Source organism: Rhinatrema bivittatum, chromosome 9 (assembly GCF_901001135.1).
Source record: "Rhinatrema bivittatum chromosome 9, aRhiBiv1.1, whole genome shotgun sequence".
In the NCBI taxonomy this organism is placed as follows: Eukaryota; Metazoa; Chordata; class Amphibia; order Gymnophiona; family Rhinatrematidae; genus Rhinatrema; species Rhinatrema bivittatum.
In genome coordinates, this window is record NC_042623.1 from 56,962,808 (window position 1) to 56,987,407 (window position 24,600).

The window sequence follows — 24,600 nt, forward strand, 5'->3', positions numbered from 1 at the left end:
ATTATTGCAACTGCTCGGATAAGTGAGTTAAAAAAAATGGAAAAGTTCCCATGTGGTTGTGAATAAAAGCTCATGGCACAGTGGAGGTCTGCTTCCATTGAGCTACAAGCCCAGCTGGGAAGTTCCTAGCCAAAGTAAAATTGCTCTCTAGGTGTCAGCTATCACAGAATGGCCGCAATTCCCAGAGGTTAGGAACATCACCTCTGAAGCATCCTCAGAATCAGCCAGCCCAAGTAGAAGTCAAAACTAGGGAATCAAATCTAGCTCTCCCAAATGCATGCTTCTTTGTTCCATTTCTAAATAACAGACTTACTTTCTTATTCTCCTAGCCTTTTAAATGCATCGGTTTTCAGCAACTATAATACGCTACTGCTATAATACTTGTAAAATATCAAGTGAGAGCAATCGACTTCAAAATAAGGAAAGGGGGCAGATAATTGCTATAATGCCATTCCACAAACAAAACCGCTTGTGTTTCAGTAGGAGTAACTGCTGCAATTAGGACCTCATTCGCTACGGCTTTTCTCCCATTCTGTGTCTATGGGAAAAGACCTTGCAGACTCAGCTTCTTAATGTAAACCAGTGGTTCCCAAACCTGAGCTGGAGGACCCTCAGCCAGTCAGGTTTTCAGGATGTCCACAATGAATATGCATGAGATAAATTTGCATGCACTGCCTCCATTTCATGCAAATTTTATCTCATGCACCTCTGATTTAAAACTAAACTAGATTAAAATGGTGGAATATCAACGTGAATTGCATGCAGACATTTTGCCATGAATGTTAACAATATTTGAAGAGTTTTAATTTTGATGATGGTATTAACTGACTTCCATAATCTTGACATCACAATTCAGAAAAACTGTACTTTTTTTTTATTACTGTATTGTCTTTTCTTTGTTTAAAAGAATTCAGCTGTAACACAAAGCTAATGTATCTTATTTTAGAGAAAGATTTGCTTAAATTGAGACTTTTATTATTTTTGGCAGTTAGGTCCCATAATTATATTTTGGATCTGATTCACTAAACATTTACCCATAGCCACGGAATGGGAGAAACAGCCATAGTGAATCAGGCCCAAAGTGTTTTGTTTTTATATAATTCATGCTTACTTGTAATTAAAATACTTTTGAAGGGGAGGAGGGGGAAGGAATTTATCTTATTTATGGTATCTTAAGTGCTATCAATTTCTGTTTTAATCTTATATTCACTTTTTTGTGTATGGGCAAAGCTGGAACAAGATTATAGCAGCAGCTCTTTAAAACCATTGGCTGTCCACAGGCTTGCCAAGCAAACTGGGGATATTCACAACATTTGTCCTTGACGTCAATGGTGAAGCTTACAGCTTACCATGAAAATCCACCAACTACCACAATTTTCTGATAGGACAGCACCATATTCTTTTGCTCCGTTCTCTACTTTCTCTGCCTCTCGTAATTTCTCTAAGTGAGACTTGTGTATTTCGATAAGTGCACAATGCCTTTTCCTATGCATGAGAATTCCTCCAAAAGTTCACCAGTTCTCATGCACTTGGGTTTGGCTTTGCACACTTATTTTTGCTTGCTTCAATTTCAGAACAAGTTGCACTTAGCAGAAAGCATTTGCTAATGGTTGTTAAAAAGTGCACAACTTAGCTAAATGAACAAGATTTTTTTTTTTTTTTAAAACAAGGAACTTAAAAAGAATGTGCCCCATTAAAATCATTTAAGACATCAAAGATTTTTATTAATGTTGAAAATAATACCTGTATAAATGAGCTATATATATAGGGTTTCATATCTGCTGCATAAAAATTAATAAGATCCAAGAAAATTATATTTGAAATATGTAATATTATTTTGTCAAGATAATGGAAGTTTTTTTTCTTTAAAGATTTTAAAATTTTTAACATTTTGGATAAAAGTTACTAATTTGGTTCCAAACCATTTGGTTTATTTCTTGGTTAAATATAAATAATTAAACGGCCAGAAACCTCACTTTATAGCTATTTCCCTGAGTAAAAGGTGTTTTGAGAATTGTCCATCCTTCCCTTGGGTAAAATTATATGCGTTGTACACTAAGGGGTAGATTTTCAAAGGGTTACGCGCATACCCCCCGAAAACCTGCCCCAAACCCCCACCTGCGCACGCCGAGCCTATTTTGCATAGGCTTGGCTTGGCGCAAGCCTTGGGACGTGCGTAAGTCCCGGGGCTTTCCGGGGGGGGGGGGGCATGTCGGGGGCATGCCCAGGCCGACGCGACATTTGGAGTGTTCCGGGGGGCGTGTCGGGGGGCATAGTGGCAGCCCGGGGCGTTTCGGGGGCCTCCAAATCGGCTCACGGGCCGGGGAATCACGCGCCAGCAGCCCACTGGCGCATGCGAGCTATGCCTGCCAGAGGCAGACGTAACTTTTAAAACAACGGTAAAGGGGGGTTTAGATAGGGCCGGGGGGGTGTGTTAGGTAGGGGAAGGGAGGGGAAGGTGCGGGGGGTGGAGGGAACAGGCAGTGCGCGCAGGGCTCGGCACACGCAAGGTGCACAAATGTGCGCCCCCCTTGCGTGCACCGACCCCGGATTTTATAAGATACGCGCGGCTACGCGCGTATCTTATAAAATCCGGCGTAAGTTTGTTCGCGCCTGGTGCACAAACAAAAGTACGCGCGAGCGTAGATTTATAAAATCTACCCCAAAGCATAACAAACAGGTGTTTTTGAATTGGGGTTAAGTCGGGGGGGGGGGGGGAGACAACAACGTATATAGTTTGGCATTTTCAAAGCCACCTAATTTATTTTTGCTGGGGAAAAAAAATACGCACACAGAAAAGCAGGTGCAAATCTTTGTGGATACTTTTTTCCTTGGGCAATTCTCAAAAGGAAATTATGCACATATTTTCCCTTTGAGAACTGATGCAATGTCCACAGGTGACCATCCATGGACTTTGCGCCTTCCATCTTTGTTCTGAAAATTGCCTCAACAAAGTTTATCAAGATATATTTTGTTATATGGTTTTCATCATGGAGATGGTTGACCATCTTCAGTAGACATATAGTACTGTTTCCAGGGATATATATTCTCTCTCATACAGAGGGCAAAATTCAAAGCCATTTCCATGAGTAAAGGAGCATTTTACCTGTAGAAATAAAGAGATTGGATATTGCCCCCTCCACCTTACTGTGGGTGAAATTTACTGCACCGGTCACAGCATGGGTACTGCTTTCATCCATGGTATAAAAGGAGGTGGAGTTAGATCGAGGGAGGATGAGTACACACAGGGTTTGAATTTTGAAAATCCTGCGAGTACTCTCTGCAGGTGCGATTCCACCTGCTTCAAAGCAGGGACCCAGTCCCACGACTGACCACCTTTTCAAAAGGAAACTCCATGTGGGTTTTCCTTAGAAAGCAAGCCTGCAGCTCTACGTGCAGGACTGCAAGCTAACCACAGATTATTAACCCCAGGACTTAATATATGTTCTTCAAGTATTCTTGGTCTAGAATGGCCGTGGTCATTTCGGGATTAATACATTAAGTATAAAATGCTTGCAGGGTTAGTACAATATGAAAAGTCATACAGAAAAAGAAACCTCGTGGGGTGGGGGCATTAACTCTACACAGTCAGTAGGGTCAGTCAATAAAGCAGACAAACCTACACACTTCCAGATATATCCCTTCCTCTGATATGCTCAATATTTAAGTCCAGACAGCTACGTTCATACTTCTGTCTTCTAAAATGAACATTCTTTGCCTAATTCTGCTAAATCCCTAGGTTTGCTTTTTTAAACAACCAATTTACAACACATATTGGGGTAGATTTTAATAAAGTACACCCATGCGTAATTTTGTTTGCGCACTAGGCACGAACAAGAGTACGCCGGATTTTAATAGATAGGCGCATAGCCGCACTTATCCTTTAAAATCCGGGGTTGTCGCGCGCAAGGCTGTGCAAAATCGGCAGCCTGTGCGCGCCGAGCTACACAGCCTGCCTCCGTTCCCTCCAAGGCCGCTCTGAAATCGGAGAGGCTTCGGAGGGAACTTTCCTTCCACCCCCCCCCCCCAGCACCTTCCTCTACCTAACCCACCCCCCCAGCCCTATCTAAACCCCCCCTACCTTTGTTGCAATAGTTTCGCCTGCCTGAGGCAGGCACAACTTGTGCACGCCGGGCCGGCTGCCGGTGCGTCATGTTCCTGTCCGGGGGCTGGTCCAGAGGCCATAGCCACACCCCCGGAGCACCCCCGAACATTGCGCTGCCCCCCGACACGCGTTCCGGGGCTTGCCTATTCTACATAGCCTATTCTACATAGGGTCGGCGCGTGCAGGGGGAGGTTGGGGCAGGTTTTCGGGGGGTACACACGTATCTTACGCACGTACCCCTTTGAAAATCTGCCCCTAAGCTTACACTTTTTCTGTCTGACCTTTTAATAATTCCATATAGGGGTAAATGTCAAACCCATTCACATGCATAAAACTCAATTTTATGCATGTTATCGACTATACTAAAATAACCCAGGGTTGAGTGGGACGCAAACTGAACAGAGGCAGGGGCGCACAGAGTTAAGGCAGAGATGACACTTACATGCATGTTTTTTTATTTGCATGCATGGAAGCGTGTGCTCGTAAGCTCTCCATCGAGGAGGTATAACTTTTTACACAAGTAAATATGTGTGTATCCTTGGCTGGGTATATGTTTCTTTGAAAATACTCAATAAAGTCTACATGTGCCCGCAGACTTTACTACTATGTAGGCCATTTGAGATTTCTCCTCGTATTGAATACTCCAAATGGATCTCATAATGCAAAAACAGCCTTGAACTAATCTCATATTATCATTCATATTCCCTTTTTTTCAACCCCTTTTTTTACCAATGCAGACGTGTCTATATGTAAAGGGATCTTGCCTAGGAATTAAAAAGCCAGCTCTTTCCACAAATATTGCTCCACTCAAAGTCACTCTCAGCAGATTTCTGATAAACAATGTAGAATGTGTACTGGAAGCTGATCTTCTCATTCCTAGGAAGCTAAACCCTCTTTGCCATCTCTGAATCTAAAAGCATTTTCAATTAGACCTAAGGAGGTCCATATTGAAAAGCATTTGCCGGTTAACAGAGAGGTTAGCCAACTAAATGAATATTTGGGCACATATCCAGCTAACTTCTAGCAGGCGAATAAGTTAGGGAGCCAGAATTTAGTCAGGTAAGTTGGGTGCATTATGGGGCCATAACTGGAAGGAGTTGAGTTAACCGGCTAAGTTAACCTCCTAACTCCAATATTCAGAGTTAGCCAGATGACTTAGCTGGCTAAGTCTGCTCGGGCTAAATAGCTGTCCTAAAGTTAGTCAGCTATAGTTAGCCAGCTAACTTTAAGATAGCCAGCTATATTCAATAGTGCAGCTGCATTTCAATAGTGCACATACATTTCCTTTAATGTATTTTGCATTATTGTTGCATGCAATGTTTCCTTTTTCAAGAGTGTTCTAAAATATACATTATAGAAAGATTATAAATAAAAAGTACAAATAAAAAGCATGGTAAAGTCAAGAGTGCCAATTTTAACATGCTTTGTAGCCAGGCTTTAGCACAGGGGTGGGAAACACCAGTCTTCAAGGGTCACAAACTGGTTGGTTTTTCAGGATATCCCAAATGAATATGCATGAGAGAGATTTGCATGCACATTGCCTCAGTTGTATGCAAATCTATTTTATGCATATTCACCTTCAAGACCCAACTGGTTTGCGGCCCTTGAGGACCGGAATTGCTTAACCTGCTTTAACACCTGATATACAACGACTAGCCGTTAAGCCCGTAACAACGGGCTACATTAAAAAAAAAAAATTTCTGTCCATTTCCTTCCCACTCCCTCCCCTCTTCCTCTTCTTCCCTCCCCTCTTCCTTCCCCCTCTCCCCTTCCTCCCCTCCCCCTCTCCCCTTCCTCCCTCTCCCCCCTCCCTCTCCCTTCCCCTTCCTCCCCCCTCACTCTCTCCTCCCCTTCCTCCCCCTCACTCTCTCCTCCCCTCCCCCCTCACTCTCTCCTCCCCCTTCCCCCTTCCCCTCACTCTCTCCTCCCCCTCCCCTCACTCTCTCCTCCCCCTCCCCTCCCCCTCACTCTCTCCTCCCCCTCCCCCTTCCCCTCACTCTCTCCTCCCCCTCCCCTCACTCTCTCCTCCCCCTCCCCTCCCCCTCACTCTCTCCTCCCCCTCCCCTTCCCCTCACTCTCTCCTCCCCTCACTCTCTCCTCCCTCTCCTCAGTCACTCCCCCTCTTTCAATCCCCTCCCCTTTCAGATCATCCACAACCGGCAGACGGAACATCTCCGGGGGGGGGGGTCCCTCCCGTGCGCGCAGCGCCGCTACTGCTCCTCCCACTCCTGCTTCTCGCCACCGCCGCTCCTGCTCTTCGCCGCCGCCGCTCCTGCGGCCCCAGCGCCATTTTTTTCATCGCTGCCGCCGCTACTGCTCCTCCTACTCCTGCTTCTCGCCGCCGCCGCTCCTGCTCCTCGCCACCGCCGCTCCTGCGGCCCCAGCGCCATTTTTTTTTCGTGCACGCTCGGCTCTGACCGACGTGCTCACCCGCGCATGCGCGGTAGAGCAGCTCTCTACTGCCCATTTGCGGGCCGTCGGTCAGAGCCCATTTATAAGGTAGATAAGGATACGTAGAACACTCATATGCACATAGGAGAATGGTAAAATAGTCATGGTCCTTACAGTGTATGGAAGCTCTGCATAGGCATCTGCCTGGTTTTCCTGAATTATCCAGCCCAAAATGAAAGGGAAAGTTAGCCTGGACATCTGCCCTCCCCTACCTGTCCCCTCTTCCTACAAGTCCCCTCCATGCAAGTCCTTCCCCTTCTAATATAACCCCTCCATATACACCTTCAATCCCCCCTGGAGTCTCTTCCCTCTAATCCTGCTGGCCGGACCCCAAACAACCCCTGAATTCCCCCATCCGCTTGTGCGGTCAAAGTGCATGGCAGGCAGTACTGGGTAATATCAGACTGTTGCGGGAGGGGTGAGCAAGTAGGACACAAGACACACACTTCTTGTCAACTGGTGCAAGGATGCCTCTTCTGTGGGGGATGGGGTGCCTGCTGAGGATGGATCAGAGATTGGAGGAAGGCCCAATATAATGTCTACCCCTGCTGCTAGATGCCCTACCATGTAGGGTCATGCATTATCATTTAACTTCATCCCTGGACTAAGAGCTAAATTTAGCATATTAAAAGAGTGTGCTCAATTTAACTCAAGGGCTGGAGCTCTTAGTAAGTTGCATAGTAACTGTAAGTGAATTCATTACCATACTATTTAAATTATTAGTACACACAGGTGTGTTAACTTTTAGTACACTCTCATATATCTTACATAAAGATGATTTTGACAAGCAGTTAGGTCTTGATAAATCATATGCATAACCCCACCCCCTGAGATGTGTATGCTTAGTGCTAGGCATAATTCCCATTTAGTGCACAAGATCCTTTGTGACAAAAACTAGAAGTGGGGATTTATCCAATTTGGAGTGCATCCATTGGCACTGGTCAGCTTGTCCATCCTTAACTGAAACATTAAGCATTCTCGATTACAAGAAACGTAGTAACTTCTTCACAATTATTTTGCTACAAAGCAAGAAACTGCTGCTTTAGAAAGTAAATGGTGACAGCTTCTTGTGTCATAGGGCACTGAGTGCACCTTTTTATGGGAAAATTTACGAACTAAACCCCCTTTGATGAGAGAAACCAAATGTGTCACCCTGGAGCAGGCATTTGCCAAGATGTGGCCTGTATCTAGGTGATTTGAGGATTTCTCCATGTGACATATTGGGCACACTTTGAAGAACATTTCCTGCTACAAGGCGTACGCCTTAATACTGTTGCGAATGATGGAGAGCAGGGACTTGAGCTGGGATTTGGAGGGGAGGATAGTGGGAACTTGGCAAATGGGTGATTAGTAGTGGGAGGTGTTAGATTGGCTGGGGGGGAGAGTATGAGTGAGAGAGTGAGATGGGCTAAGAGAAAGAAGCTGAAGGGTTAGGAAAGACTGAAACGGATGACTGGCCTGGAAGACTGCAGAGAGGGTGAAAGACAGTGGAGGGGTGTGAGGAAAGGGATGGGTCTATGCAGGGGGTGACAGAGGGTGGGAATGGAGCGGGGGAGGTGGTGAAAGAGGGGGAAACAGGAAGCTGGTAGGGGGTAAGAGACATACGAATGGGCTGAAGGCTAAGGAGGGACTGAGTGTCAGGGAAGCAGCAGGGGCTGGTGAGGGGATGAGAGCGCAGGAAGTGGATGAGGATACGGTGACGGGAATGGGGGACTAGGGAATGGCTGAAAGACAAAGTGGGATAGGATGCTGGAAAAAGAGTGAGAGACTGGGAATGGGAGGGCTAGAGGGGGTTGGGATAAGAGATGGAAAACTGGTAGATAGGTGAGAGGTTAAAAGAGGGAGACTGAGAACTGGAGGGGAGAGAGAGAAGAAGAGGAATGAAATTTACTTATGTGTGGATATAAAGGCGAAGAAGAGAGAAATAGAGAAAAAGATGAAGGGAAAAGCTTAATGTCTGAGACAGATGTAGGGAAGGAAGAGAAGAAGACAGAGGAGAGAAGAAATCGAAAGTATAATGGAGAAGCAAGAGATTGGGACCAACTCAATCATAAAAATAAAATACCCAGACAACAAAGGGAGAAAATATTTTACTTTCAGTTTTTAGAGAGTGGTATATGTCAGCTTTGGGAAGGTACATTTCTTATATCTTTGCATTTTCCTCAGTTCAGGAGGAAATGAATTAGTTTCTTTTTCTCTGGAGTTGCATTGTATGCAGAGTTGTGCTTCTCATGGTTTCCATTTCATTTTTTGTCTATATTGTTCTATTCTTAATTTATAGTCCCTTATTTTGTATTAATTATGGGTCAGTTTGTGCTCTGTGTGTGTGTGTGTGTGTGTGTGTGTGTGTGACTGAAGTGAGGGATCCTGCTGGCATGTAATGTATATCTGGCTTTTCTGTTTTTCCAGTAGAAGGTATATTTATGTTCTAGGGCCTGCATTAATATTTCCATTGCTGCCTTTTCCCAGGTACAGCTGCTGCTGTTTGAGTTCTGGGAGTTTGTTATGGTTTCACAAGGTTTTCTTTATAGGTTCTAAGTGTCTTTATTGAAGGGTTTGTGTTACTTCAAAACATTTCTGGCAGTGGAAGGTGTTTGTGTGGCTGTTACTGAGGTGACAACAGAATTTGAATTTTTTTGTATGATAAGATGGTGAGAGCCTGTCTGTTGGATACTTTAGCAGGGGTGGGGGAGAGGGGCAGCATCTCATTCCATCCCATTTCGTCCCTCACCTCAGGCGGCAGATTGCCTTAAGCTATTCCTGACTGCCAGCACCAGTAACTAATAAAGTAAAGCTCTGCTTCTGCTCTGGGGTTGCCAACACTATGAAGTATCTGACATCATCATCATCATCATCATCATCAACAAAGGCCAGCTCAACAAGGATTGGGGGGCACTCCGTGAAGTTAGCAAGTAGCACATTTAAAACAAATCAGAGAAAATTATTTTTCACTCAGCACACAATTAAGCTCTGGACTTTATTGCCAGAGGATTTGGTTAAGGCAGTTAATGTAGCTGGGAAAGATTTGGATAAGTTCCTGGAGAAGAAGTCCATAAACTGCGATTAATCAATAGGGAAAAGCCATTGCTTGTTGCTGGCACTAGTAGCATGGGATCTATTTAATGTTGGGGTATTTGCCAGGTACTTGTGACTTGAACTGGACACTGTTGGAAACAGGATATTGGGCTTAATGGACCCTTGGTCTGACACAGTATAGCACTTTATGTTCTTATGTTATATTCTTATGTTCTTATAGGATTCTGAAAGATCACAATGTCAGTGCAATGGAGTGCAGAGGAACAATCTAAAATTCAGGTTTTAGATAGCTTTACAACCTGTTATATTTAAGATATGCTCAGTAGGGATGTGAATCGTTTTTTGACGATTTAAAATATCGTCCGATATATTTTAAATCGTCAAAAATCGTTAGGGCCACGATACAATACCAATTCCCCCGATTTATCGTCAAAAAATCGTAAATCGGGGGAAGGGGGAGGGCAGGAAAACCGGCACACTAAAACCCCCTAAAACCCACCCCCGACCCTTTAAATTAAATCCCCCACCCTCCCGAACCCCCCCCCCCCAAATGCCTTAAATTACCTGGGGGTCCAGCGGCGGTCCGGAACGGCAGCGGTCCGGAACGGCCTCCTGCAATTGAATCGTGTTGTCTTCAGCCGACGCTGAACGACCTCCTGCAGTCGATCTCCTGCCGGCGCCATTTTCCGTACGGAAAACGATTCGCGGCAGGAGATCATTTTCCGGACCCCCGCTGGACCCCCAGGGACTTTTGGCCAGCTTGGGGGGGCCTCCTGACCCCCACAAGACTTGCCAAAAGTCCAGCGGGGGTCCGGAATGACCTCCTGCAGTCGAATCGTGTTGGTCTATGGCCGCCGCCATTTTGCGCCACCATTTTGAAAAATGGCGCTGGCTGAAGACAACACGATTCAATTGCAGGAGGCCGTTCCGGACCGCTGCTGTTCCGGACCGCCGCTGGACCCCCAGGTAATTTAAGGCATTTGGGGGGGTTCGGGAGGGTGGGGGATTTAATTTAAAGGGTCGGGGGTGGGTTTTAGGGGGTTTTAGTGTGCCGGCTCACGATTTTCACGATTTTCACGATACTTTAAACACCCAAACGGCAACAATACGATTCCCTCCCCCTCCCAGCCGAAATCGATCGTTAAGACGATCGAGGACACGATTCACATCTCTAATGCTCAGTATAACACAGACATCATATTACTCTATGGCAGTAGTATCACAACAATGGTGCACTCTGTGGAGCTGATGTAATAAATTCCATGTAAAAACCTGCACTATTTTTTAGTCCATATTTGCTTACATGCTAAAATGTATCTTTACTTTTGATGTAATAGTTAATAATGCATTGCAATTAATAAATCTGCACTAAAATTGGTAGTTAATTTTTAATTTTAGTACCATTTTAGTTAGAGTTGAAAGCTAAGTTTAACTCATACTTCTAACCACTGAAGTAAAAAAAATAAAAAATCTGAAGCTTTCTGGTTCATAATTAAAGATCTGGGACCAGATCTTTAATTATGAGATTTTCCAGCCTCAATCACTTGGACCAGAGAATTGCTGACTCAGGTCCCCTAAACCAGAAAGACTCTGACCTGGCAGCCTTGAGCCAGAGACCTTCTGATTCAAGATCCTGTAGAAAGAGAAGCAATGACCCATGAACCTGAGGCCAGAGATATTGTGTTCTAAGACCCCCGAGAGTTAGGGGTTGGAAGCCTATAGTGGGAGTAGGGAGTTTAGTGGGTGTAACGGGCGTCTCAGGTCAGAGGTTCTCTGGCTCCAGGGTTCTGGGACAGAGGGTGTTAGTTTCAAAGTTCAGTGAAACTGGGATCCCTGGAACCTCCTAAACTTGGGCAGTTAGCTCCTGAGTTCTAAAAGCCCAGGAGCTCTAGAACAAACGCCCCAGACCTCGGAACCCTAGAACCAGAATACATGGGTGTCCTGATCCCAGGGTTCCCAGGGCTGGGGGCATTGGTTCTAAAGATCCAACGCTCCCAAGTCTGGGGCTACCTTACTCAGGGCTCGGGGCCCAAAAGTATCTGACTTGGCACGCTCAGGCTGAGGGATCTTGCTCAGAAATCCAGAGCCTGGGGATCCTAGATCTGAGAGTCACATATTTGGGGATCCCAGATCCGGACACCCCCCGCCCGGGGATCCCAGGTAGGCGGGCGGCCGATTTTTTAATTTCCATTTACTTACAATAGCTAAGTAAATGGAAGTTAAAATTTTACTTTAGATCAGACCATGAAATACAGATTTAGCATTAAAATGGACAAATATTTAGCACTGAATTTTAATCTCATTTCCCTGCATTGGAATTAATAGCTAATTTCTGCAAAAGTGTATTTGCATAGAAGTGCACTATTTTAATGCAGATTCTAGGGATGTGCAGAGCAAAATTTTATGTTCATATTTTTTATGTCCGAAAGGGGGTCCCACTTGCGGCCAATATGGACATAAAAAAAATCCAATGAGTTGGGTATATGTACATATGTGCAAAAAAAAAATTTAAACCCCCTCACCCTCCTTCATCCCCCCCCCAGACTTACCACAACTCCCTGGTGATCGAGCGAGGAGTGAGGACGTCATTTCTGCAATCCTTGGCAAGAAGCATGTGACGTCGGTGGCACGTCGAGTGACGCGGCGTCACGTGATTCCCGGCAAGTTCGCGCCGGACGGCTCGTTCGGCCCAAAAAGAACTTTTGGCCAGCTTGGGGGGGCCTCCTGACCCCCTCAAGCTGGCCAAAAGTTCTTTTTGGGCCGAACGAGCCGTCCGGCGCGAACGAGCCGGGAATCACGTGACGCCGGCGTCACTCGACGTGCCGCCGATGTCACATGCTTCTCGCCAAGGATTGCAGAAATGGCGTCCTCACTCCTCGCTCCATCACCAGGGAGTTGTGGTAAGTCGGGGGGGGGGATTAAGGAGGGTGAGGGGGTTTATATTTTTATTTTGGCTCAACAATCGCGATTTCCCACATATCGAACATATCTATGTTCGATATGTGGGAAATCCGATCGTTTATGTCGAATCAATTTTTTAAGTAAAAAAAAAATATGAGTTGCGTTTTACTAATGCGGTCAATCCGAATGCACACCCCTAGCAGATTCTGTCATCGGGTTAGTGCACTAAAATCAGTATTATATTAATAATTACTTTAGCTTATCAAGAGTGCACCAAATATGTGCTGAACCATGTGCTATGCAGTAATGTGGCTTATTACATTGGCCCTGTATGAGCTGAAAAATGTTCCGCTAACAGGGACTGTGACTTTCAGATAAAAATGCTGTTCTTGATCACTTCCTTTAGGTTTAGATGAACTGTAAAGGATAATTTTAGAACATAAGAACTTGCCAAGCTGGGTCAGACCAAGGGTCCATCAAGCCTAGCATCCTGTTTCCAACTTGAAAGAACAGATAACTCTAAGTGGAGAACATAGTGAATGAGACTGACACAGAGGTCTTTCTAAAAATTGTTCTCCTTGAAGGTGGTATTATGCTGCGCTATCTAAAAAGTATTTTGTTTGTTTGTTTTGGTTTTTAACTTTGCTCCTCTCCCTTTGGAAGCCTTCTTGCAGTCCAAGCACAAGAAATGTGCTGCCCAGCCATCCCTCCCAGAGGTGGCAACATCCATGGTATTACAGTACTGGAAAGCACATTTTAAAATATTGTTTCAACAAGTGGTGGTACTTAAATTCAAATTATTATAATTTATTTTAGACATAAATGTCATTGTATATTAATCTTCAGAGGTTCATGGGTTCCTTGGTTTCATATTTTCTTCTCACGTCTTGACAAATTAGTCAAGAAGTTTATGCAGAAGTAAAGATTAAAAAAAATTAACTCAATCTGAATTAAATGAGATGAATTTAGATTTTGTAAAAAAAAAAAAAAAATTAGGTAACAGATGGCCTTCTTATTATCGATAGAGATTTGATGACATTCAAGTTTCAGATTAATTTTCCTTCACCATTTTGTGATAATTAAATGAAACAAGCCATTGTTCGTTAGTGGGTCTGTTTCAGGTATCAGAGTACCACAATGTGCCCCAGATGTTTTTCTCCAGCTAAACTGTATTTCTTCCATTTTGCTACAATTTTTGAACAAAGCAGTGTGGTTGCTGTATCTGTCCGCACGAATGCACAGACGTAAAGGTTAACAGATAAAAACAAACATATAGGGTGATACCTTTTTATTGGTCTAACTTAATGTAGTTTTCGGGAGCTAGCACTCCCTGCCATGGATGAGAACAGAGCAAAAGATGACATTTGCCAGAATAAGTAAATCGTAGAAAGCATTGCAGTGATGACGTGAAGATCATTTTAACTTTCAAAGTTTATAATCATCAGATACTTGGAAACTGACAAGAAATTATTCAACAATGATCTAGGATTCTTAAAGCTCATTATGAGCCATACATTTCAACCAGTCTGTCCCAGATCCCCTCCCCTCCTGTTTGCCCCCTTCACGCTACCAATTGGAATGCTGTTGAGGATTCACTTAATATTTTCTGGTAATTTTGCCTTTTGTTCATTCTTTTCCGATCTGAGGAAACGAGTTTTAGCCATCAAAAGCTAGTCATGAAATGTATTAAGTTAGTCCAATAAAAAGGTGTCAGCCTATATGTTTGTTTAAATTGAAAGAAAAGTGGCACTGTACAACGTTTTCAACATGCTAATTTGTTACAGGAGGAATAATCAGTTGCGTGCTTCCAAATTCAAGAATGGAGTGTTAGTAAGTTGTGACACCATTTTAATGCGCCAAGAAAAGAAGGTAATGTAATAAGTCCATGATCTTCTAAAGAGAGGACCTGTGAGAACTCAGCTTATGTATTACAGTGCCATTTTTCTTGGTTTGGTTCATTAAGAGGTATCACAGCCTCACAAAATACCATCATGTTCTAGTTAGAACAGATATTGAGGCTCTGAGGTCTATTCATTCCTATACTAACATTGTTTATAAATTTCTTACACCAATTGAATTTAATGCATTTGTGAAGTTTTCTATGTATGAATTGATCAATTGATATCTTCACATTCACCTGCATTTCTTGGATATTTCTATCATTAAGAGGTATCGCAGCCTAGAACAATTCTGGCTTTCTCCAGCATCAATATGGCTACAAGAGCTGCTCTTACAAGTTCAACAATAAATTGTAATGAAAATTTAAATTTTGGAAAAAGCTTGGGACAAAGAACATAGCTCAGGCTACTTGAGCAACTGACGTCAAGCAGGTTTGGAGGACTAGGGTGGAGGGATACCTGATTCTTGCAGAAAATACTGTTGCTTTTGTAGTGTTGCATTTATACTTGAAATACTTCAATAAAAAAATGTAAAAAATATTTGAAATATTTGCTTCATTTTTGGGGAGGGAGGGGGGGGGGGGAGAGAGGATGTGGCAGTTTTCTCCTGCCCCTTTCACCTTCTGACTCATTCGTAACCCTTCATTTGCAACTGCCCAGGGATTTCTCCCCCTGTTTTCCATCCCCTCCCGACTGGGTCTATGACACAGATGTGAGCATATGGAGTATTTACAGTGATACTCTACTGTCAGTGGCATAAATTCTGCCTAAGAAGGGAGATGGGGAGGCAGTCAAGGTAGCCGAGAACTCTCAGCCCCTGCTACTTCTTCACAGGGGAGAGCGCCCCCTGTTATTACTTGGGAGACTAAAATTTAAACACAACATTGTCACTGTGGAATCCATCTAAGAAAAGATCACAGTTGTGCATTACTTAGAAGCCTGAAACAGGTCACATTCTTATACAGATAAACTTATTGGAGCCTAGATCCAAGTCATTATGCAAACATTATATAGTGATGCAATGCAGATTAATTGAAACATTGCACATGGTACTAAGGCAAGAGACCGATTATTTTTTATTTAGGAAAAAATTAAGTAATTAATTTTTCTTTCTAGCTTTTGGCTTGTAATTTTGGTTGATGTTCTTAGCCTGGACTTGTTGGTTATTGTGTTTGCTGAATGATGCCAGGGTACCTGGATTATACCAGAACAATGCTGTATTTGTGTTTTGTTTTGTTTTTTGCTTGTTTTGGTTACATTATGTTTTGTTTGTCTTCTACTTTTATTTGATATTATTTCTTTTTCTATATTGTATTTTATTTTTCAGTTGTGCTACAGCCATAACATTTTGTGACTTAAGGGAATATAAATACTTGGAAAGAAATAAAATTGGAAAGAAAAGTACATCAGATGAAATCATTTTTCTCTCATCTCTGTTGTACAGTTAACCATTCCCCAAAAATCATCTGAAAATGGAAAGTCATGAATTTGGATAGAGCACATCACCACCATCTTTCAATATCACCCTCATTCAAATTCCCTGTTTCATGATGCAGATGTCCTCTGTCTTTGATGTTCCCAGATATCTCTGTCCACCTACCCAGGGTTTCTACCCTGTGTTATCCTGTAATATTCATTCTCTTGTTATGTTTTTTTGCTCATTACTGTTAACTTTTGAAATTTTTTAAATTTCAAACATCGTTCAATGTATCATGTTGTTTTCTTGTATGTAAACCGGAGTGAAGGCAACTCTGCTATACCTCGGTATATAAAAAATGCTAAATAAATTTTGAGCAACCAAAAAGCAATTTAGTTGTAAAATGGAAGAAAATGTATCATCCCTGGATACTGCTGAAAAATGGCTATGATTTCGGTTCATTTCATAGCAGGCATGTGATTGCTAATATACTTTAATAGGACGCAATAAATTGAATTGTATCACTTTCTGGCTCTGTCCAAATTGTTTCCATAATGCTTCATCATCACTACTGTCATTTAGATCAGGAGGCTACAAAATGGCTTAAGAATGCAAAAAGGAAAATGCTCTAGCAATAATTTTCCTCTAAAATAGGCACCATTAACTAGGCTAAGCTGGATTTGAAATGGGAATTATCCAAAACAGGAGAGCTATACAACCATAAACAAGAGAAACAAAAGGCAAAAACTGGGGAAAACAAAGAAAAAAAACAATAAATACAGTTAGGATATATAAACCAATGTACCACAAAGATACATATCTAAAAAAGCTTTTATTAAAAATCATTTAAAACAATCAATAAATCATAATCAAAATCATATATACCAACTAACATAAAATACTGTATTTGTATTTAAAAAGAATTGGAGATGTTTAATGCAAAATGCAGTTATGTCTGGACGTCAGTTTTAATTATGAGCAGTTTTTTAAGTACAAATATATTTGCTTTGAACATTTGTATATATGATGATGAGTAGGGCTTATTGATTGTTTTACTTGTGGTTATTACATGATTTTTAATGAGAAGTTTTAGATTTGTATCCTTGCATTGCATTTCTTTACATAAATTTAGATTCTAACTTTTATTTGGTAGTCTTTGTTTCCACTGCTTTTTGTCTTTTGGCTAAATAGGAATTAGCAACAATCATGGAAACATTTCTGTACATATCCCATACTTCACTAAGGTTCTTCTTTGGAGATGGAAACCAAACTTAAGTCTCGACATTAAACCCTAAGGATAAAGATCAATTAGTTTAAATATGTGGCTGTTTTTAAAAACAAATGCAGAAATATGATGACCTATGGAGCCACTGAATACTATTTATCCTTAAATAAAATAGAACTTACCCCATAGGAGCATTAAAAGCAATAATGTAGTCAACGACATGGTAAAGGCTTGAGCGAGAAGAGACGTAGAATGGACTTTCTGTCTTGAAAAGTCAAAGAATAATGTCAACTTCAGAATTTATACCTGGAGTTTCGTCATATTCATGTACATTGCCGTGATGAAATCAGTTATGCAGAGAGGTAAGCAAATAGCATATTTTGCCAAGTATGTAATCCTCATCAAGGCTGTTAACAGTCTAATTACTAGGCTTCCTCTGAAATCAAAAGCAAGTCACGTCTACCGTCCTGCAAAGTGAGAAATAATAAGAAAACTCAAAAATGATCTTTCTTAACATTGCATTAAAAGTCTGATCGCACTTCTGTTCATGTCTAGCTTGTAATTAAAACACTTTTCAAAGTACCCTGGTTTCTTTTCCTCCTTTTTCCTTCTCTTTTTGTTAAACTATAAGAGACATAAATTGTCTCTTGGAAATATTTTGGTATTAAATCCACACATCATTCTTCTATTACAAAATATATTAATAACCTTGCTTGACTGTAGATCGCACGCACGCACTCACCAGGTCCTTTTTTGAAGAAGAGGTCTGCGAGGTTTCTAAAGCTCGGTTACTTCTAACATTTTTTTGGTTGGTTCTTTAAAAAGAATCACAACCTACAAAAACTCCAGGCCCTTTTTTAATAAGGTTTTTGCATGGAATCTGAATGGCAGAAATGGCAATAAGGCCCATATTTTGAACAATGAAGAACAATCTAGGTTGCAGAGCTAGGGAGTTAATGCAAATATTTTGATGTTTTCTCTTTTAAACTTGAAAATTAGTTTGCTTTATTTTATTAGTTAACATAGTAAAATAGTAAATGGGAAAACCTGAACTTGTTAAATTGCAAAAGCTAAGCTAGGTCAAGCATGGTTTGCACCTGAAGTCCAGTATAGAAATATATATTAAATAAATAAATAAATAAATAGGGAACCAGCAGGGAAGAGCAGGCACTTTAGATTACAGAAAGCAACAGCAAACCTCTACAATATTCTGACAAACAAAGGTGTCAGCAGGGCAGTCACTGGACATACCAGTGCCCAGGGCAAGGACTGATTTTAGGCGCACTCCCCTCCGTTCCCTTTGGGGCTCATGGGCCCACAAGGTGACTCAAAAGGGGAGCTTGGTGTGCCAGGTGGTCACCCTGTTTGCCCAGCCCATGTGATTGCCCTGGTGGCAGGCACAGAGTGGGGCTGTGATCACCCAACTCTCAACACTTAGAAATATGTAAAAAGAGGATAGGAAAAACAAGGATGCTTTACCAATTTAAAATTCTGTGACAACCTGTAACCCATCTGTGTCTTTCTTTTCCTTAAGCCAAGGAGAGTTAACGTATCCCATTAGCATTTCAAGTTTAATAAAATAGCCTGTTTCTCTCCTATTTCTATTCCTTTGTACTTTCAGAATCAATCCTTATTACCTGACTAGTACATGGACACACACTCTTTGCCTGTGTTTTACCATTTTACAGGATCCAAAGATTAGCAAGGACTAGACACAAACAATAGAAATGGTAAAATGAAAACAGACAGAAATCTTCTTTGACAGTGTTGCACTGATCCCCGACTGCGCAGACCGTACTCTACAAATATATGAAGAATATCAGGGGGAGGGTTTCATGCAGACCGAACAAATACATGTGCAAAATAAAGGAAAAGAACTGCTTTTGATCTTTATAAAAGAATCTTTTTTCAGTGTTGTACTTAATGTAATTGCTTTTAGCTATTTCCTGTAATCATGGGCCATTTAGAGGGTTGAACTCTATGGAGAGTAGTTTTATTATTATTGCACAATGTAAATATGTTATTTATTGTGATACCCTATATGGTATGTATTTTATATCAGTATGGATGATTATAGGCAAAGGAACTCATTTCTGTAATAAGAAAAACACACCATACACCTTAGATGGCAATAAAACAAGAGTAATGAAGAACAGGGTGCTCCTGTATTTGTGTTGATCTGTGAATGGATGTCTCTTATCTTTAAGCTGTTGAAGTAGTTGGTAGTTGAACATGTTGGGGTAGGATGGGGAGGGATTCGGGGTAAATCCATTGTTATTGATCTATTTAATGTTTTGCCATGCTGTATTTTTTTTTCTCATTCAAGTGAAAACTTGGAATCTAATATGGGAAGGGGATTGATTTACTCATACAATTAATAAAAAAAGAATGTCTTTAAAAAAGAATGTCTTTATTATCTGATTGTTGTGAGTTATAGGTATTGCAAACTTGTGTGTTTCTTACCTTGAATGCAAATAAGTGGAAAGGCGAGTTATAAATCTAAGCAATAAACACTAATTGGGTGCACTGTTCTAGACAATAACTTAAGAATCTATATAGCCATTCTACTTTGCCATAAAAAAATACTTCAGATTTATCTAAAAAATATAAAAAGTTATTAGATCTAGTGGGAGCATACAACTTCCAAATGAAAAAATGTTAATCTTTCATTTTGGTGCCAGTATATGGTAATGGACTACCGTCTCAATCAATTTATTTTATTTAATTATAATAATAATTTGGTGTCTCGCCTCTCGCAATGCATCAAAGCAAGGTACAATTTAAAAACACAGATATACACAAATAAAAATCCTTAAACATGTATGCCAAATGTACAATATCACACAGACCACTGTGCAAACAATAATAAAAGAAGCTTCTGTATCTGCACATTGCCAGAATATCCCAGGACTACTGGCCAAGTGCTTTTTCGTTCAGGCATACCTTTAATTTCTTTTTCTAAATGGTGAATAACTTGTTTCCTATCACAATTCCCAGGGAACACATCCACAGTACTGCAGCATAACAAGTGAACAAATGCTGTCAATTTCGCCATCACTAAGGAGGGAGTAGCCAAAAGAGCCAGTTGAGAGGATCGGAGGCTGCTCTCTGGGATATAATATGACAACAGATTCATCAGGTATGTTGGTGGTCGCTATATGGAAAAAATTATACATCATTAAAATGACCTTGAATTGTAACCAAAGCTCCACAGACAGCCAATGTAGCTCCTTCAGAATAAGGGTGTCATGGCCATTACTCTTAAACCCTCAATAACAGCCTCACAACTGTGTTTTGCTGAAGCTAGAACATTTTAGTGGGAGGCTAATCTATTTGATTTGTAACTAAGGAATGAATCGCGAGAGCCAAGTCTTTCTTTTCTACAAACTGATGTAACTGTCTTTGTGGGGCGTATTGAAGTCCTGTGGGCTGAGTTGCTGTATAGAAGAACTGGGTAACATACATGGCTATTCACTCCTAGGACATCCCTGTTATCACACGCTCTCATTAACCCTTCCCCATTCTGTCCATGAAAAATATTTTAGTAACACTAGGACTAGAGAATTAGATTCTCCCAAAAAATCATTTAGACCTCTGGAGAGTGAATATTGTCACCCCCCCCCCTCCCCTACAGGAGCTCATATTCCCATCTCTAACGTGTCCATGCCCCAGGAGATACACATCATATTATTCCTGTCATTCTCAGACAAGGCGTGGGTCCCCCTCCTTCTACCATGCACAGCCTGCCCGATGTGCATTTCCCCACCTCGACTCAGTCTGCTCTACAGTTTTCCTTGTTCTCTACTGATCCTCCCCTAGATGCCTGTGCCAGTGATCCCATTGCAGAACTGCCTCCGGTTCCAATTTTAGCCTCGATGGCAATGGCAGCAGTAGTGAGCAGCGCCCCCTTCTGTGGTACATGGGGAGTCTATGGCCATTAAAATTCCTCCCTGGCGATAGTGGCGAAGAGTGATCAGAACAGCAGGTGCAAGCGCAGGAGCCACAGGCAGTGCTCCTGCCCTCGCAGCTCTTCTCGTTCCTCATCCCCCACTTCAGATGGTTCACGGGCCTTGCCGCTGAAAGGTCCTGCAGCATCTGAGTCCACTGGGATGGCGGGAGAGGAACACGAACTATGGGAGTCAGTTGCAAGGTCTTTGAGGCATCAGATCAAGCACCACTACTCCATAGACATATTTAGGCTGCTTGAAGGACACAGGAAGAGGGGGACAGAGTCAGAGAGACTGAAAATGAGTTAGAGGCCAGTAAGCCCCCTTCAGAGGGAAACTGTCAAATGGGTATGCTCCTTTGCTCTGCTGGCCTCCGTGGCTACTCGAGCAGATCCCTCTCTGGTGCAGCCCTTGTGGAGCTATTCGGATTCCATTCTGGATGTATATAAAGAGTGAATTATTCAATCGCCATTTAGGAAAATGTAGCTTATTCAGCCACTTATCCAGCCGAATTATAGCTGGGTACACAGTTAGCCGGCCATAATTTAGCTGGATAAAAAAAAAAGGGCATTTCAGGGGCATTCCGGGGAGGGGTTGAGCTATCTGTCTAACCTAGCCGAAAGGGCTAAAGTTAAAGAGGGACACCTCCTCCCCAGCCTACCAGGCTGCCTTTAATGCCTTTTGGCCAAATGTGCTAACCAGTTTTCTCATTTATACAAACACCCCAATGTAGTAAAGTCTTTTTCCTATTTTGTGTCTATAGGTAAAAAAGATTAGCACATCTTAGCCCATTTGGATCTCTGTGAAAGAATGCAATAGCAGAGGTCTGCATTGGAGAATAAAATACTGAAAGAGATTTAAAATATATATATATATATATATATGAAAATTTAGATCCATAAGGCATCCTGTAGAAAGTATAGAGAAACAGGTCCTTGTGATCTAGTAAGACAGTAACTTTGAAACAGCCGCATGGGCACACGTACGCACGTATACTGGCTCACACCAATGGAAACAGCCATATTATAACCTACGCAGATATATGCACACATGAAATAACATTGGCTGTGCCTGTGTACATGTATGCACAATTTTATATGGATGCGTACATGTGCACACAAATTCCATCTCTACCGTATAAATGGGGGGATTTTAGTAGACATGCGCACCGACGCAGTTACCAGTTTTTCCAGTTCATTCCCAGTACACCCAGGTAAAGAATAGCATTTCCTAACCCCCCCCCCTAGTTAATGAGCCTTCCTTTTACCCTGTTAGCCCCCTACCCTTAAAACCCCGATGATTAGCCAGCCATAGCAGAAGTAAAGTTACGCACTTGTGTGCGCATTTACACACTGGTTTCATTCATAAATCCTAGAACACCAATGCCCCACCCAGAGAATGCCCACACCCCTCCCCTTTCTTGGGAAAAAATGTTGTGTGCGGCCCAGGAAATACACGCATACGTAGGCGCTTTTTTAAATCCTCGCAGCTTGCACAGGCCCAACCTCTGTGCATATCTGCCGGCTTGGGAGCGCCCTGGGCTTTTAAAATTCACCCCAAAATTCATCCCACAGACTCAGAGCTTGATCATAGAAAGAGCTCAGATACAGGGCGATATGTCATCTGCAGGCCACAGAATATATCTGCATAACCTTATGTCTTATTCAGAGTACTGATACAAGAACATGGACCAGATGAACCAAAAGATTTTTCTCATTTTTAGGTGCGTTTTAAAATAAGTTACACATGTAAATACAAATACTACTGTAGCGATTTTCAAAAGCTATTTACTCAATAAAGTGTACTTACATGGGAAAATCCTATGGACAATTCAATGGCATATATTGTAGCAATTTTCAAAAGCCCACTTACATGGGTAAAGTGCATTTACATGTGCAAAACCCATTTTTAAGTGTGTAAATGCTTTTGAAAATCAGATCCTTTGCATCTAAGGGAACAATTCTAAGTACATTTGGTCCCTTGTGCAGCATATTGATGCAGGACAATATCATCTGCAGAAAAATGGCCCTTGTCACACAGAAGCAATATTGGCACAGGAATTTCTGAGAGAATAATTATATGATAACGGGTTTACAACACAGGATAAAGGGGCTTATAACACATAGTACAAAGACAGAGCCTTAGAACACAGAAAGAGAAAAAATACTAATGCAGAATTTTGTAAACCAAAATCAGTGCTTACATCATGCAAAGTTGTCATGCAAGGTACAGATGAAATCTGGACTGTGTGCCAGAGCTTTTTCTATTGTAGCCCCTCATGAGAGGTCTAGAACGGGTAGATGTGAATCGGTTATTTACTCTTTCGGATAGTAGAAGGACTAGGGGACACTCCATGAAGTTAGCATGGGGCACATTTAAAACTAATCGGAGAAAGTTCTTTTTTACTCAACGCACAATTAAACTCTGGAATTTGTTGCCAGAGAATGTGGTTCGTGCAGGTAGTATAGCTGTGTTTAAAAAAGGATTGGATAAGTTCTTGGAGGAGAAGTCCATTACCTGCTATTAAGTTCACTTAGAGAATAGCCACTGCCATTAGCAATGGTTACATGGAATAGACTTAGTTTTGGGTACTTGCCAGGTTCTTATGGCCTGGATTGGCCACTGTTGGAAACAGGATGCTGGGCTTGATGGACCCTTGGTCTGACCCAGTATGGCATTTTCTTATGTTCTTATGTTTCTCTGCTATGGAATAACCTCTCCATTCACATTAAAGCAGAGCAGAATATCTTTTGTTCTGAAAGAAACTTAAGACATGGTTGTTTTCGATGGAAACCTTAATATAAGCTAGCAGGGGGGAATGGGGGAGGGAGGGGGCTGTGTGTTTATTAGTCTTTTCACGATTTTGTCTTAAATGTTGCGCTATTTTTCTTTGTAAAGTTAGTTTTGCACAACATTACCACTTTTGGGAGACCTATGTAGGCTTAGGTAAACAGTCAAGAAATGCTTTGAAATAAATAAATAACTACAGTATATTTTATTAAGATATCTTTTATTCCTACTTGTTAAATTTTATCTTCTATTATTATTATTGTTTGTAATTTTCTTTTACTGTATTTTTGCTATGTTAACCGCTGTGAAGGCTATGCCGAGACAACGGTATATAAGCACAAATAAACCTTAAACCTTAAAACAGTAGGTAGATGGCCATGCCATGGAATTGGGTGTCACACGGAATAAACGATACAGAATCTTATGAAACTAACCATTTGAAATAAATTGGCCATCAAGGAAAACAAATTTTAGATCTCAAATGACCCCACCACCTAAAACATTTTAAATTTTAAATTCGGTAATTTCGGTCAAGTATTAACATCTTATCCCTTTAACTTGCGTTCTCTCAGAATGAGAATCTGCAATAGTGAAATGCTATTCAGCCATTGTATTTTATTTCTTTAAGCACTATCTGCATGTTGGCCATAGCATTCATTTATTTAGGAATCTATATGCCGCGAATTCAAGGGTCTAGGTGGCACTTAAGAAACTAACACACATAATTTAAGTAAACAAATTCAGAAGATGTATATTTTAGTTCTCTGTTACTGAATGTGCTTTGAGAAATGATTGACTTTGTAGAAATGTACAATAAGCAACACAATGGA

General features: G+C 41.6%; 1 protein-coding gene across 4 annotated transcripts in view; it reads right to left on the reverse strand.

The window, feature by feature from the left end:
- The window catches only part of LOC115098931 (mucin-19-like), a 308,825-nt gene extending 291,333 nt beyond the window's left edge, over nt 1-17,492 (reverse strand). For all 4 annotated transcript variants that reach the window (XM_029616058.1, XM_029616060.1, XM_029616057.1 and 1 more), the window contains exon 1: nt 17,216-17,492. In XM_029616058.1, the coding sequence (XP_029471918.1) occupies nt 17,216-17,255 (40 nt within the window). In that variant the 5' untranslated portion in view covers nt 17,256-17,492. The remainder of the gene's footprint in view (nt 1-17,215) is intronic.
- Nucleotides 17,493-24,600: the final 7,108 nt, after the last annotated feature.